At 46.4% G+C, this 15,055-nt stretch overlaps 2 protein-coding genes across 2 annotated transcripts in view; one reads left to right on the top strand and one right to left on the bottom strand.

Moving 5' to 3' along the window:
- Window positions 1-432: 432 nt before the first annotated feature.
- On the top strand, window positions 433-5,853 carry anapc7 (anaphase promoting complex subunit 7). Its single transcript, XM_069166245.1, has 11 exons — window positions 433-677; window positions 1,918-2,104; window positions 2,382-2,501; window positions 2,894-3,005; window positions 3,151-3,304; window positions 3,407-3,549; window positions 3,671-3,788; window positions 3,914-4,110; window positions 4,219-4,443; window positions 4,597-4,747; window positions 4,851-5,853. The coding sequence occupies exons 1-11, from the start codon at window positions 577-579 to the stop codon at window positions 5,038-5,040; spliced, it is 1,698 nt and encodes a 565-aa protein (XP_069022346.1). The 5' UTR covers window positions 433-576; the 3' UTR covers window positions 5,041-5,853.
- Window positions 5,854-7,787: 1,934 nt separating this feature from the next.
- Window positions 7,788-15,055, bottom strand: part of LOC138208403 (sarcoplasmic/endoplasmic reticulum calcium ATPase 2-like) — a 28,237-nt gene continuing 20,969 nt past the window's right edge. The window contains 13 exon segments of the mRNA XM_069166244.1: window positions 7,788-8,985; window positions 10,306-10,423; window positions 10,558-10,691; window positions 10,800-10,885; window positions 11,595-11,703; window positions 11,705-11,798; window positions 11,967-12,187; window positions 12,312-12,647; window positions 12,741-12,959; window positions 13,048-13,167; window positions 13,268-13,399; window positions 14,036-14,138; window positions 14,241-14,329. Of these exon segments, the coding sequence (XP_069022345.1) occupies window positions 8,716-8,985; window positions 10,306-10,423; window positions 10,558-10,691; window positions 10,800-10,885; window positions 11,595-11,703; window positions 11,705-11,798; window positions 11,967-12,187; window positions 12,312-12,647; window positions 12,741-12,959; window positions 13,048-13,167; window positions 13,268-13,399; window positions 14,036-14,138; window positions 14,241-14,329 (2,031 nt within the window). The 3' untranslated portion in view covers window positions 7,788-8,715.

Here is a 15,055-nt window from a genome sequence, read left to right as displayed (position 1 = left end):
AGTATCATATCTATGTCATAATTTTTTTTATTAGTAGCTGCTCGTATTTATTTATTTTTTAGAAAAAAAAATCATAAGGTTGTTTGTTAAAATCAAAGAAATATTAAGTGATTTCAGTTTAATTACGAAGTAAAAAAAAAAAAAAAAAAGAGTGCTGCAGCAAAAAAACAGAAGATGCGTTCATGATTTTCGGAAATATGTGCGTGCCAGTGACTTAAACGTGATTGAAGCGGTGAATAAGAATGATTTGCTTATTTGCTAGGCGGCTACTTCACAAGTATCAGTCCTAAAATAAAAATAAAATCAATAAAATATTATAATTATTTGCCTGAAATGTACGATTTTCCTAAAAAAAAGATGTCGTATTTATAAAGCGTGGCGTTGTCTAAAATACGAGCTTTTGTGGAGTACTCGAACGCATCAACATGCGGAAGGAAGGTTATTCGGCGCCATATTTAATACAAGCGGATTGCTTGCTAACGTTTAGCTGTTCCCGAGCCCCAAACTTTTATCTCTGAGACGGAAACCTCAAGACGAGTTCCCCTCGACATCATCCAAGAAAAAAAAAAAAAAAAAATGAACGTCATAGATCATGTGCGGGACATGGCCGCCGCCGGCCTTCACTCCAACGTCCGGATACTGAGCAGTTTGTTGCTGACGATGAGCAATAACAATCCGTAAGTAAAATGTCGGGAGCCGGGATCCGTCTAATTCGTGGAGAGCGAGCGACAACATTCACGGCTGGTAACGCAGCTTTTTGGTGTAAAAATCCTCAATCCTCAAGGAACTGCGTTAATAAGAGTTTTAATTTACATATTAGGGGTGGACACGGTGTACCTTACCCCCCCTTACCTCCCCCCACCCCGAGAGGTACACCCACAGTCCGGATTCGGGTGCTATTAGCATTTAGCTCGGAATATAATGATGTCACTTTTATATCGTTATTACTCCTTTACAATCTTAATAATCACAGTGTGATGGATTTTAAATGTTTTTGTTTACCGTTTTGTGTTTATTATTATTATTATTGTTGTTGTTGTTGTTGTTGTGGTCTATAAAGCACTGCATAGATTCCATGTTATTCTATTAATCCCACAGTGGGGGGGGGGGGGGGGGGGAAGGGGGGGTGTCGTCACGGCAGCATAGAAAAGACAATGTGAACAAATTTACACATACTTAATATATCTAAATAAGATGGATTAAAACAAATTATTAGTTTGGAAGGAGAAAAAATAAGAGCAATGAAAATTTCCCCTCGGGGATTAATAAAGTCTATAAAATCAAAAATATATATATATATATACACACACACACACACACACAGAGAGACTGTATACACAAAAGCAAATGAAATGAAAATAAATAAATACAGCTGAATACGATGAACTGGGAAGTGACAGGTGCTCTTGGAGTGAAAATGAAACGCCCGAACGGCCAAAATAGGGTTTCTGATCAGCTGCTACCTTTTTGTTATGAAGCATCCATCCATCCAGACCCTCCTCGGGTCGCCCGCCGGTCTCCTTCCTCGTCCCCAGAGTCGGCACACAACAGCGGAGAAAGAAAGCGGCGTTCAGGTTTTTAAGCTCCACACATCCGGAACGAGGTCGCAGGAAGCCGCAGGTCCGCCGCAACTCCTCGGGCTGCTTTAAATCAGGACCGAAGACTTGATTTGAGGATGTCTTAAACTGCGCTGTAACTTTGGTCACTTTTTTTTTAAATTTTTTTTTAGCTTGCTTGTTCTTAATTGTTTTTAAATGTCTTTTTTGTTGTTGTTGTTGTTGCTTTATGTTTTGATGGTTTTTATGTGAAAGCACTGTGAATTGCCTTTTTTTTTGTTGAAATGTGCTCTACAAATAAACTCGCCTTTTATAAAGGAGATTTTTTTTTTTGTTGTTGTTGTTGTTGTTGATTTTTCAGAGAGGTGTTCTCGCCGGCCCAGAAGTACCAGCTGCTGGTTTACCACGCCGACGCCATCTTCCACGACAAGGAATACCGCAACGCCGCCTGCAAATACAGCATGGCGCTGCAGCAGAAGAAGGTGCTCAGCAAAACGTCGAAGGTTCGCACCTCCGCGGGCGGAGCCGCCGCCAACATGCAGGCACAGGTGTGTTCACCGGCATCCAACCACGGATCGTGAAGCGGTGGCTGATATTTTTCACCTTCGAGGGACGCTAATATTTCCCTTTTATTTATTTTTTTACTTGCATTTCCAGTAAATATATATATATATGTCTAAAACTGAGGCGTGAATATTTTTTAATAGAAAGTGACGATTTAAAGCCTGAAAGAGAAAAAAAAAAAAGTCCCCCCTCCCCCCCCCCCCTCCCCCCCGCTGACCTTGTGAGTTCATTTGACGTTGAACCCCAACTGTTGTCTTTCAGAGTTTACCATCAGAGATCGAGGTGAAGTACAAGATAGCCGAGTGCTACACCATTTTGAAACTGGATAAAGACGCCATCGCGGTGCTCGACGGGATTCCGTCCCGACAGAGGACCCCGAAGGTAAACGGCCGCTCTCCCGTTTGTTCACGTCACTGTTTTTAATTCAGGCTTCTTTTATTTATTTATTTTTTTGTTTTTGTTTTTTGAATGCAGACCAAGGAATGAACCCAAACGTTTTTTTTGGGGGGGTCTCGGTTATTAATCGGTGATTTATTTTCATTATGTTTTGAGAAAAATAAAAGCAAAAGTTCAAGATGGGTTTTACTTTGATAAATTCTGCTTTCAGCCTAAAAACACAAAAGTTGTATTACTGTTTTCGTAAATGATGACACGTAGTGAGAAAATCATTTTAAAAAAAGTAACATTTTCTATTAACGCGGCCCATTTTTAGCCTTTCAAGCTTCCACCGGGCGCCGTGGTAACCGGATGTCGTTGTTCTTTGCTCGCCTCAGATCAACATGATGCTGGCTAACCTGTACAGGAAAGCCGGACAGGAGCGCTCTGCGGTGACGAGCTACAAAGAGGTGCTGCGACAGTGTCCCCTCGCCCTGGACGCCATCATCGGTAAGATCTTCCTCCGGGACTTTAGGAACCCGACGAGCAGCACCGAACCTGCAGAGACACGTTCTCGCAACGTTTCTGCTCGGTTTTAGTGCCTCACCTCCTTCAGTAGATCAGTATTTTTATTTTTTATTTTCCTCTCCTCTAGGACTTCTGTCTCTGTCAGTCAAAGGAGCCGAGGTGGCGTCCATGACGGTGGACGTGATCCAGAGCCTCCCCAACCTGGACTGGCTCTCCGTTTGGATCAAAGCGTACGCCTTCATCCACGCGGGGGACAATCAGAGAGCCATTAACACCATCTGGTGAGCAGAGCGCCGATACGTCACGCAAACTGTTCATTTTGGTTTTTTAAAGGTGACGGTCTGTTCATTTACCCCCCCCCCCCCCAAACCTCCTCGTTTCAGCTCCCTGGAGAAGAAGTCTCTGCTGCGGGACAACGTGGACCTCCTGGTGAGCCTGGCGGACGTCTATTTCAGGGCAGGCGACACCAAGAACGCCATTCTCAAGTTTGAACAAGCCCAGATGCTGGACCCGTACCTCATCAAAGGTGTGTCACGGGACATGTTACATATTTATTGGTTGAATGACGTCAGTCAAAGATGTAAAAAAAAAAAAAAAAAAAAAAAAAAATACGACGCTCATCGGGCTTTTGCCGCTTGCGCTTGCAGGGATGGACGTGTACGGCTACCTGATGGCTCGCGAGGGACACCTGGAGGACGTCGAAGTCCTGGGAGGACGTTTGTTCAACATATCCGACCAGCACGCCGAGCCCTGGGTGATCTCCGGGTGAGCGGACGATCTCAGAATCGAGGGGGTGGGGGGGATTAAAATAATAATCTGCTCCGTGAAACGTCATCGACTTTAAATTCCCTTTGAACCTGTCTGTTTTTTTTTTGTTTTTTTTCCTCAAGCTGTCACAGCTTTTATAGCAAGCGGTACTCGAGGGCCCTCTACCTGGGGGCCAAGGCCATCCAGCTGAACAGCAACAGCGTGCAGGCTCTCCTCCTGAAGGGGGCGGCGCTGAGAAACATGGGCCGAGTCCAGGAGGCCATCATCCACTTCAGAGAGGCCATGCGTTTGGCTCCCTGCCGCCTCGACTGCTACGAAGGCCAGTTTGTGTTTGTAACGCCGTCCTTTTATTTTATTTTTAATTTTTTTGCGTTTTGCGTTTCTTGTTCAGCTTTCATTTAATTAACGTGGATATTAATAACTGCAGGTCTGATCGACTGTTACCTGGCGTCCAACGGGATCCGAGAGGCCATGGGGATGGCGAACAACATCTACAAGACTCTGGGGTCCAACGCGCAGACTCTGACCATCCTGGCCACCGTGTGCCTGGAAGACCCCGTGACTCAGGAGAAAGCCAAAACCCTGCTGGACAAAGCGCTGGCCCAGAGACCCGACTACACCAAGGCTGTGGTGAAGAAGGCCGAGCTGCTCAGTACGTTTTCGTTTGCTTTAATCAGATTTTTATTTTATTTTTTTTAACTTTTTCTTTTGCTTTAATCTGCCTTTAAAAAAAAAAAAAAACCCCAGTTTTCTTTGACTTCACTCACAGATGGGATAAAACAGCGTGTGTTTTTTGTTTGTGAAGGTCGTGAACAGAAGTACGAAGAAGGGATCGCTCTCCTGCGGAACGCCTTGGCCAATCAGAGCGACTGTGTCCTGCACAGGATGCTGGGAGATTTCCTGGTCGCCGTCAACGATTACCAAGAAGCCATGGACCAGTACAGCATAGCGTTAAGGTGAAAAGATGTGACAACGCATGTGGACACTAAAGATGAGTGGGTTTTTTTTTTTATTAATTTTTTTAATATATAACACTCGGTTTGTGTTTCGCGTCTTCAGTTTGGATCCCAACGACCAGAAGTCTTTAGAAGGCATGCAGAAGATGGAGAAGGAGGAGAGTCCCACGGACGCCACGGTGGAGCTGGACGGCGACGACATGGAGGGCAGCGGCGAGGACGGCGACCTGGAGGGCAGCGACAGCGAGGCGGCGCAGTGGGCCGACCAGGAGCAGTGGTTCGGGATGCAGTGACCCCCCCCCTCCCCTCCTCGCCCCTCTCGGATCAGAGGGGTCAGAGGTCACCACCGAGCGACCGACGCTGCCATCTTTTAAAAAGACGACGCAGCTTCCGACACGGAACTGAAAAGATGAGCTGACGCTCGACGAGACTTCGGTGCTTTTCATCGACCCGCAGCCGTTTCAGACCCCGACGCCGTTTTCGTCAGCTGCTCGGCGAGGTCACTGCAGGTTCCCTCGTACACACAAAGCTCTACATCACAGCCTCAAATTCAAACCTAGGTTTAAAAACAAAATTAAAAAAATATCAAGACACCACGACGGTCCACTGTAGTGAGAGATGTCGATGCAGTTTCTTTTTTTCTTGGCTGGCAGTCAGTGCAATATACACGTTAGAATTCAATTCAGCATATACAAGCGAGCGTCAAGGAATCTTTTTATTTGCGAAGTAGATAAACACTGAAGCAGTTGACAATTGGCCAAAAATCAACCGGAAAATCAGGTTCAGGCCAAAAATGACCGGAGTTACCTTCGACGTGTTACAGGAGCATCTGGGAAAGAGTTTTATGGTTTTTGTTTTTTTTTGTTTTGACTGTCGGGCGGCGGCGCGTCTCCGTCTGTGTGAACAACTTCTGCCACATGGGAAATTGTGTCATGTTATGTACATGTTTATATTGTGTGTTGCCTTTCCGTATCAAAAAAAAAAAAAATAATAATAATAATAACCCCCATTACTCACTCATTACTTTTCTCTCATTTCAAGACAAATGTTTATAGTATTTTGTACATATTTTTAAAATGTAAAAATAAAACTATTAAACACCCTGACTTCACACGTGTCGGTCACACCGAGACAGCAGGAGAAACGCTTCATGTATGACAGTTTTATTTACCTGAAACCAAAGTTCATGTGATACATCGTACAATCATCTCTGAAAATACAGTACAGCAGTTTGGAGGAAGAAAAAAAAAAAAAACAACCTACGCCAGTGGAGGGACATCCCGCCTGTTGTCATGGCAACACATGCTGCAAATCGCTGCACGTCCGCCTTCCCAAATCTGGCTCCAGAAACATGTCGCAAGTTTTTTTTAAATTTGTATTTCATATCCCTCCCCCCCAAAAGAAAGTTTTTCCTTCGGAAAGATGAAGTGTGTTTTTGAGCTTATTTAACATTTGTACTATCTTGACGAGATCTAATCTATTTACCGATACTATACATCGTCTATTACAGAAGTCTGATGGCTGACTCGAGCGGACATGCACCACGGAGTAGATGTACACCTGGCTGTACACGGTACTAAGATCTTAGTCTAACAAGATGACGCAAGGATTTCCTATTATAATCTGAGGTTCTTCATGCAGGAGGATGGAAGGACTGATGAGGCGGGACCGGCTAGTTTCCCATCGTACATTCATTTATGGCTATAAAAAAAAAAAAAAAATATATATATATATATATATAAAAAAAAAAAACGATGTATGAATTTGTACGAGCTCATGTCGTCGTATCACTTAAAAGTGCAGCTCTTGTAAGATGTGTTGCTGCTGGCTGCTGCTGCCTGCCCCCCTCCCCCCCCCCCAAAAAAAACAACAACAACAACAACATGCACAACACAAAAAAAAAAAAAAGGTTTCTGCAGGGGAATTTAGAGTTGACGTTGGGGCTTACTTGGCCTTTGCTGCAAAGAAAAGAGAGGAAGAAATAAATCAATGGACTCGCCAAAATAAAAGCTTCGCAGCAGCGACAAATAATTTACATTCGTCAGAACAGAGCGATATATATATATATATATATATATATTTATATATATGTATATATATATAAGTTTTATATATACATATATAAAAAAGGCCATGCAGTGGGGCAAGCAGAAGATTCAAATAAAAATGACATTAATACATACAACACCATGTCTGGTAATGGTGTAAAGGGGGAGGGGCACTTAAATGTCAATCATTTCTGCCAAAAAAAAACCAACATGCTGCCGTCATGTCTACGATAAAAAAAAAAAATATACAACCGGCACCAGTGACACTGAGCCTGCTTCAAAATGCAACAACAACAAAAACAAGTATTCCTATCTGTACTCAGTGTGGCACTTGGTGACATTAAAAGGCATTTAAAAACAAAATCTCAAAAGTTTACTCCTCGTTTGTACCATTTTAAAAGTATTGAAATAAAAAGGAAAAACTACATTGAAACATGAGGAGCCAAACAGAGAAACCAGAGAGCGCCGGTGTTGTAGTCGTAAAGTTGGCATGCAGGTCGAAGTGAACTCACTCTGCAGGTAAACGGGTGGAAGGCGTTGGAAGAAACAACAGTTAGCTCTCAAACAAAATTAAAATAAATAAAAACAAATACAAATCAGAGCACTTCACTGGCCTGGGTTTGTTGTTATTATTATTATTGGAGCAGGCATGCAGAAAAAGACCACGCGTTAAAGTAAACTAGTGTACATGTGAGGAGCGTTTGGACGGCAAACCCCTCCCAAAAAAAAAAAAAAAAAATTCAAAATAAAAAAAATGTCTAGAGATTCTACTTTGTGTGCTATGTACAGATTCAACAGCTCCCGTTAAAACTGTCCATGTTGTGCTCAGTTGATACGACAAACAGCTGCTTGGGTGCCTTTTTCTTTTCTTTTTTTTTTACATATTCAAGTACAGTATGTGCACATTTTTACAGACATCAGAAAGATTACCGCGACTAAGATGCGAAATGAAAGGCTGAAGTGTCTCAAATTGAACCCCCCCCCCCCCCCCCCCCAAAAAAAAAAGTGTTTTTCTTTTCTTCAAGTAAATAAATTTAACAACAGGCTGTATAAAAAAGAAAAAAAGAAAAAAAAGGAATAAAAAAACATATCTGAATCAAACTGGAAACATCTCTTCTTCCCTCAAATAAGAAGAGAAAAAGATATATATTAAAAATAAACAATAAACATGAAAATGCGTGTGAGGGTTTTTCATCTCTACTGCAAAACAAATTAGTGCTTACCTCGACACTTTCAATGATAATATGTGAAATGGTCGTTTTTAGACGCAGGGGTGGTCGTTATTAACAGCATTGAGGTAGCTGCGCTCTGCCTACTGCAGAAAATAATGAACGTGGAGGCATGACGAAGGTGATTCATCACGCCGGGGGGAGGGGGAGGGAAAAAATATATATATTAAATATGAAAAGTTTCTGCCCCAGGAATTAGTATTTTGTACTACATGGTTCTCAGGATTATATCCTCTCTCCACCCCCCCCCCCCTCCACCTCCCCCACCCCCAACACACAGCTCCCCCCTCTCCCCCGAAAAAAATTACAAAATATTACGTCGTTATAAAATAGTGTAAATTCTCTGTACAGCTCGACACACTCGTCTCCGACAACGTGGGCTTCTCTAACTGTTCACAACGGGGGGGGGGAGGGGTGGGGGTTGGAGGGGGGTCAAAAAGTGTGATGGTGAAATAAAAACCTTAAAATGTCATATGTCAGTCAGTAAAATATGACAAATCCTCCCCCTCCCCCCTCCTAGAAAAAAAAACAAACAAACAACCAAAACATAAATCAGTGAACTTAATACAAACGATCCGTTAAGTTGTTCCGAGTTAAAGTAACTGTGTTAGATGTGTGTGTGTGTGTGTTAATGTCCACGTCACACTGGTGCACCGGAGTGGGTGGCGGGGAGGGAAGGGGGCGGAGTCAGTCAGGGCCACGGCACGGCGGACATGTTAGTGTCGGTGCTGTAGATCCACAGCAGCAGGGGCAGCGAGACGGCCACGAAGGGCCAGGAGATGCCCTCGGCGCATGCGGACAGGGAGCGGCCCTTGGCGGCGGGCCGCTCCAGCTGTTTACCGAAGTCCAAGTAGTTCCGGGCCAAGAACTTCAACAGCTCGTCCAGCAGGATGACGGGCAGCGAGATCTTCAGCACCATCATCCACTGGGTCGTGTCCAGAGGGGTGATCTGGAAGATGACCTGAGACAGAGAGAGACAGAGAGGAGGATGAGGAGGGGATTTCACCTCCGAACTATTTTTTTTTTTTAATAGAATATTTACATTTAGAGGCGCATTACCGCCCCCTTCTGACGGGAGTAACGCATTACAACCAGGCACCGGTCAAAAAACACAAACGGGGGAAATAAGGAAGAACGACAGTCGCATTTACTAATATATTTTGGAGGTTAAAACGACTATTTGAATATTTAAAATTTGAAATTGACCACATTCAACCAGAGGATTTTAAAGGACTGTTACAGCTGAGAGAGACTGAACTCCAGGAGGTTCACATCCTACCAGGTGAGCTCTACAGGAGCACGTTCAGCTTTTGTACTTTATTTTTATTTATTTTTTTTCCCCACTGGGCAAGAGTTGCTGATAGTTCCTGGCACGATGTTTTGGTATCACTTCTGATACTAAAAGTAAAACGTGAGAGAGCGAATCGTCACACTGCGTCTCCGTATATGAGACACGGGACGTCCTGCACAAATTCTCCGAACTACTTTAGCAGCTGCAATTTCTTTTATTCCCGCCGGACGACTCGATTAACCCCTCGAACTACGAGGCTATTTTCAGGGTAATTTCACTTCCTTCAATTTGAAGCTCGTAACTCGGTCATTATCGGGGCAAACCATTTATGCTATATTTTGTTTTTTTTCAGGACAGCCTCGGCTATCCGAATCTTTCATCATTTAATTGGATAACACTTAGACGTTTTTTTATATCGGCCTTCATATCGAGGTAAAATATATTGTCAGTAGAGATGTATCTTGATATGCCGTATGGGAAGTGATCGGGACTGACGGCATAATTCATTTAAGAGAAGTGGGGATGGACGCAGAGTGCCATGGTTGCATGTCATGGCAGCTTCACATAGCGTCACTATAGCAACGGCGTTAAGAGGGTACTATCTGCAGTGGAAAACGAAATCCAGAAAAGACAGGAGTCAGCTGTGAGTAGAGGCGAGCTGATGTGGGTGGAGCCAGGAGACAGCTAGCTTAGCATAAAGAGTGGAAACGGGGGCAAACACCTAGCCTAGCTCTGTCATCCCACTGTGACCTACCGCGTAATGGCAGAACACCCCAACATATCTTTATATAATACTTGTGAAAATGTATTTTATTTTCTAACTTGGACCCTCTATTTCATTTCCATGTCTGTAATGAAGCCAAATGGCCACTAGAGGGCGGAAAACAACCACATAAAGCCTTTCAGCAGCCGGCTGATTTTTGGGAGTTTTGATAATGAGGGACATAAAGTCATCGCTGCATAAACATGTTGTGTAAAAAAAAGACTCACCGGCAGCGGCTCCACATAGAGGATGAGGAAGTGCAGAGACATGGAGAGGCAGATGGCCCCCAGCAGCCAAACGTTCTCCCAGGGAGGCATCCGCAGCAGGGACTGGTTCTCCGACAGGCTGGACACCGGAGGAGGGAACACAGATGGTGGTTCAGATATACAGTTCGTCCTTCACCGTCTGACTGCAAATGAGCTTCATGGCCGCTCTTTAAAAACAATCAAATAATAAAAAAAGAAAAACGCCGCGTTCACCTGTTCAGAGCGTTGCACATCTCGATGGTGACGAGCACGGACAGGGCCATGGTCATCGGGTAGGGCGACTCGAACACGTGGCAGTCCAAGCCGTCGAAGTCCGGGTTGTCTGGGGCGCACTGCAGGAAGTGGCTCTGTAGGGGGAGGGAGGGGGGGGGAGGAAGGAAGGAAGGGAGTTTAAGGGGGGGGGGGGGCGTGGAGATGAAGGGGAGGGGGGCGTTCACTGAAACAGGAAAACTCACCAGCTGGTACACGGTGAGCTGCGGTCCGTCTTCGGAGACGGTGAACCACCAGGCGGCGGCGCCCACGGTGGCGGCGCCCACGTAGCCTGGGGAAGCAAGAGACACGGAAACGACGTCATCACGCACACAAACGGCAGATTACTTCAACGGCAAATGTAGAATTGTCATTTAATTTGCAACATAATGTTTTTACATTATTACGTTATACGTCGAACCATTTCGGCGAAATCATGTTTTTTTTTGGTCGCTCCGAGCACCCGTACCGAAACACCGCGGATAGTCGCGTACTTAACATCCAGAATTTAACACGACACGGTGCCGATATCCTAAAAATACACGAGTCCATCGATGTCTTTTTTCATCGGATATCTCACTTGCAGCCAGACGGAGCTCGCTGAGCGGTTTAGTGTTTCTACGTTCTGTACTTAATCAGTTTGAGAATCGATTTCTAGAAAGCAATAAAACGGACTAGATCTCGTCTCTGTTGCTAGGGTCGTTGCTAAGGGTCGGACTACTCCGTTGATCTGCTGACGCGACTGATTGTTTCCCAGTTCTTAGTCACGCGTGTTGCCATGGAAACGGAGATCGCACTAACAAATAGTTTTACACTTTGAGAGCGAATTGAACACATTTAGATTACAAGTTGTTGTTTTTTGTCCGTAACTTGTTGTATAATCTTATTATTACACTCGAGGGTGGTGCTTTAACGTCACTATCGCTTATTTAAAGATTTGAAGTGCTGCTTTTGTATACAAAAAAACCCCCCAAAACACAACAGTGAACCTGTCAACTAACATCCGATGGCCAGGTATCTGAAGAAGAGCCAGCCGGAGATCAGGGGCTCCTTGGCGCTGCGAGGAGGCTTCTCCATGATGTCCAGGTCGGGGGGGTTGAAGCCCAGCGCGGGTGGCGGGGAGGCCGTCCGTCACCAGGTTGACCCACAGCAGCTGAACCGGGATCAGAGCCTCGGGGAAGCCCAGCGCCGCGGTGAGGAAGATGCTGTCAGGAGAAATGACTCCAATTAGAAGCGCTTAACGACCCACCGGAGCTAAAGCGAGCCGTTACGTGACTTTATTGCTCCGGGCATATTGCTCCCCGTCCCAGAATCAGCAGTCAAAAATGAGATTAAAAGCAGCAAAGGGCCCTCGTGTCGTGCAGGACGCTCACCAGACGACCTCGCCCACGTTGGAGGAGATGAGGTATCTAATGAACTGCTTCATGTTGTTGTAAATGGCTCGGCCTTCTTCCACGGCGGCCACGATGGAGGAGAAGTTGTCGTCGGCGAGGACCATCTCCGAGGCCGACTTGGCCACGGCGGTGCCGGAGCCCATGGCGATGCCGATCTCCGCCTTCTTCAAGGCCGGCGCGTCGTTCACTCCGTCACCGGTCTGCAGGCGGACAAACGTTTATGTCAGAGAGAGCAGCGTCCCGTTTATCTGTAGGCTAACCGAACCGCTTATGTTTCCTCGCAGTTTTCATAGAAAAAGGAGGATTTTACTTCGGACTTCATACCATGGCGGTGATCTCGTCGAATCCCTGCAGGAACTCGATGATCTTGGACTTGTGCGAGGGCTCGACGCGGGCGAAGCAGCGCGCGCGAGTCACGGCCTCCCGCTGGGCGTACGGCGTCAGCTCGTCGAACTCGCGCCCGGTGTAGGCCATGTTCTCCACGTTGTCGTCCTCGGTCAGGATGCCGATGCGGCGGCAGATCGCCACGGCCGTGCCCTTGTTGTCGCCGGTGATCATGATGACGCGGATGCCGGCCTGCCGGCACAGCGTGATGGCGGCGGCCACCTCCTGCCTCGGAGGGTCCAGCATGCCGACGCAGCCGACGAAGGTCAGGTCGCACTGGACGCAGGGAGACAGAAGACGTGATGTCGAGAAGACACCCCCTCCTCCCCCCAAAAGAAAAAATCAGAAGAGCAGACGCCGACAACTCACCTCGTACTCGGCGAATTTGGCGGCGTCGGTCAGTATCATGTCCTCCATTTTGGGCGGGCTGTCTCGTGTGGCCAGAGCCAAACACCGGAGGGTGTCGCGGCCGGTGCCGTAGTCCCGGATGACGGACATGATCTTCTCCTTGATGCCGTGGCTGAGGGGAACTTTGCTGTTGCCCACTCTGACGTGAGTGCACCTCTCGATGACGCCCTCCGGCGCCCCCTAGGGAGGAACAAGGGAGGCGTCAGATATTCACCCCGTCGCGGGAAAAAGAGCGACACAAGAAGACGCGCTCGAGTCTTCAAAGTACCTTCACAAACATCTTGCCCATGGAGGAGCGGGACTTGTTGGGGGTGCAGTACACGGACATGGACTTCCTGTCCCGGGAGAACTCCAGGGTGAACTCCTTCCTCATCAGCTGCTTGATCACCTGATTACGACAGAGGCGCAGACGGTGAGAAAACCTGCCGAGTCGGTTCGAGCGGTCGAGGGGAAAAATGTGCAGCGACGGGAGCGGAGCTGTCACTCACCGAGTTGCAGGCGTTGGCTCTGTCGATCTTGGACAGGCCCTCGACTTCGTTGTCGAAGACGTTCATCTTCTCCACCAGACAGGTCAGCGCCGTCTCCGTGGCCTCGCCGACCTTCTCGTACACGCCCTTCACCTGGGACAGCGGGGTGAAAACATTCACGGTCATAAGCTTCTCCTCTGCGATGGAATCTTTTTAAGTTCGTCCACTGAGATTATTTCACTCCGATTCACAAGTATAACCGTGTGAAAAAGGACTCGTGTTGTTGACCGACGATACACAAATTTCTCTGATGTTTTTGCATTTTGTCGGACATGTTGTCCTTTTGTTAAAACTCACAACTCTGAAGTCTGATAATCCCAAAATGGGAACTTTCCCACGTCCTCAACTGCACGATTTGGACCACGAAAATGTGGACTATATCCAACTTCATGTTTTTTTTTTGCCTCTGAATCAACAAAAGTGGCTCCTTTTGAACAAATGTTTATTAGTTTAGTATGAAGTGTCACCGCAACGATTTTATTCAGTTTTGACATCCTATTTAAAAGATGCCATTGACCTTTGAGGTTAATATCAATACTAGGGAGTAAAAAATTATTCGGATATCGATGTATTTGGGCAATATTCTTCTTATACGGTACATACAGTAAACATAATGAATGTATCTGAGTGCATGTTCATGAGTATTTGTGTGGATCTTAATACCCATGTACCCCGTGTATGTGCATTTACACTATATAAAGTAAGTAAAGTAAGAAGCAGGCTGCCGACCTCGTTGAAGTCCAGAGAGGAGTCGTTGCAGAGGGCGCAGATGGTGGCCAGTTCAACCAAGGCGTCGTACTGGGAGCTCCTCACTGCTTTCTCATCGTGGTACCTGAGGACGAGCGGGGTTTTTTTTAACGTGAATATAACGACACGAGTTCCAGCTTTCACCTGGACGGAGAAGCTGTAAAAAATGTTTTTAAAAAGTACTCACACGTCTCCCTCGGGCGCGTAAGTCGATCCCGTGATGGTGAACTCCGACAGGGAGCAGCCGTCACCTTCGACTTTGTCGAGGACGAACATCTGGAAAAATAAAATGAAAAAAGCAGGACAAAAAAATAACTAAATAAACGATTTCATTTTTCTTCAAAAGCAGACGTCATTAGATCGTTTCAAGTGTTCGAGTCGACTGCCGGTTTCTTTACCGACACAGCAGGCGGCAGCACAAACCGGCCCCGAGTGAGCCCTTGTTTTATTTTTTTGTTAAAGACGGCACATTAGCCTGCAGTGTTACGGAGGAGCAGGCCGGGTGGCCCGCTGCCTGATGTGAGAGAAGGGTGTTTAGTTTCCCTCAGTCAGTAAACAGAGGAGACTGCCAGGGAGTAAAAGAGAGAGAGAGAGAGAGAGAGGGAGAGAGGGAGAGGGAGAGAGAGAGGGGGAGAGAGAGAGAGAGGGCGAGAGAGAGGGAGGGGGGGAGAGAGAGAGAGAGGGCGAGAGGGAGAGAGAGAGGGAGAGAGGGGGGGGGGGGAGAGAGAGAGAAGCTGAGAGAGAGAAGCTGAGCGCCGAAAGGAAGAAGCTGGAGAGCCGGGCCAGCTCCCGGAGGAAGCTTTGATCGTGTCACACACACACACACACACACACACACACACACACAAATACAGGAGGACAAACACACACACACAAACACAAACACAAACACAGGAGGACAAACAGTTTGTACACACAACGCCAGTCAGGGATTGGTTATATCAGGAAAATGGATGATGACAATCAGTCAAGCCCTCCTCCAGCCACCAGCCAACCCCTCGA

This window comes from Embiotoca jacksoni, unplaced genomic scaffold, assembly GCF_022577435.1.
Source record: "Embiotoca jacksoni isolate LCO1_2020_lvr unplaced genomic scaffold, fEmbJac1.0.p SCAF_37, whole genome shotgun sequence".
Lineage (NCBI taxonomy): Eukaryota > Metazoa > Chordata > Actinopteri > Embiotocidae > Embiotoca > Embiotoca jacksoni.
This window is presented reverse-complemented; position numbering and strand designations above follow the sequence as displayed.

Bases quoted from the DNA above. Each gene is read 5' to 3' on its own strand.
- anapc7 (XM_069166245.1), top strand. From the start codon at position 577: ATGAACGTCATAGATCATGTGCGGGACATGGCCGCCGCCGGCCTTCAC. The intron at 678-1,917 runs GTAAGTAAAATG...TTGATTTTTCAG, and splicing joins ACGATGAGCAATAACAATCC to AGAGGTGTTCTCGCCGGCCC. The intron at 4,748-4,850 runs GTGAAAAGATGT...TCGCGTCTTCAG, and splicing joins CAGTACAGCATAGCGTTAAG to TTTGGATCCCAACGACCAGA.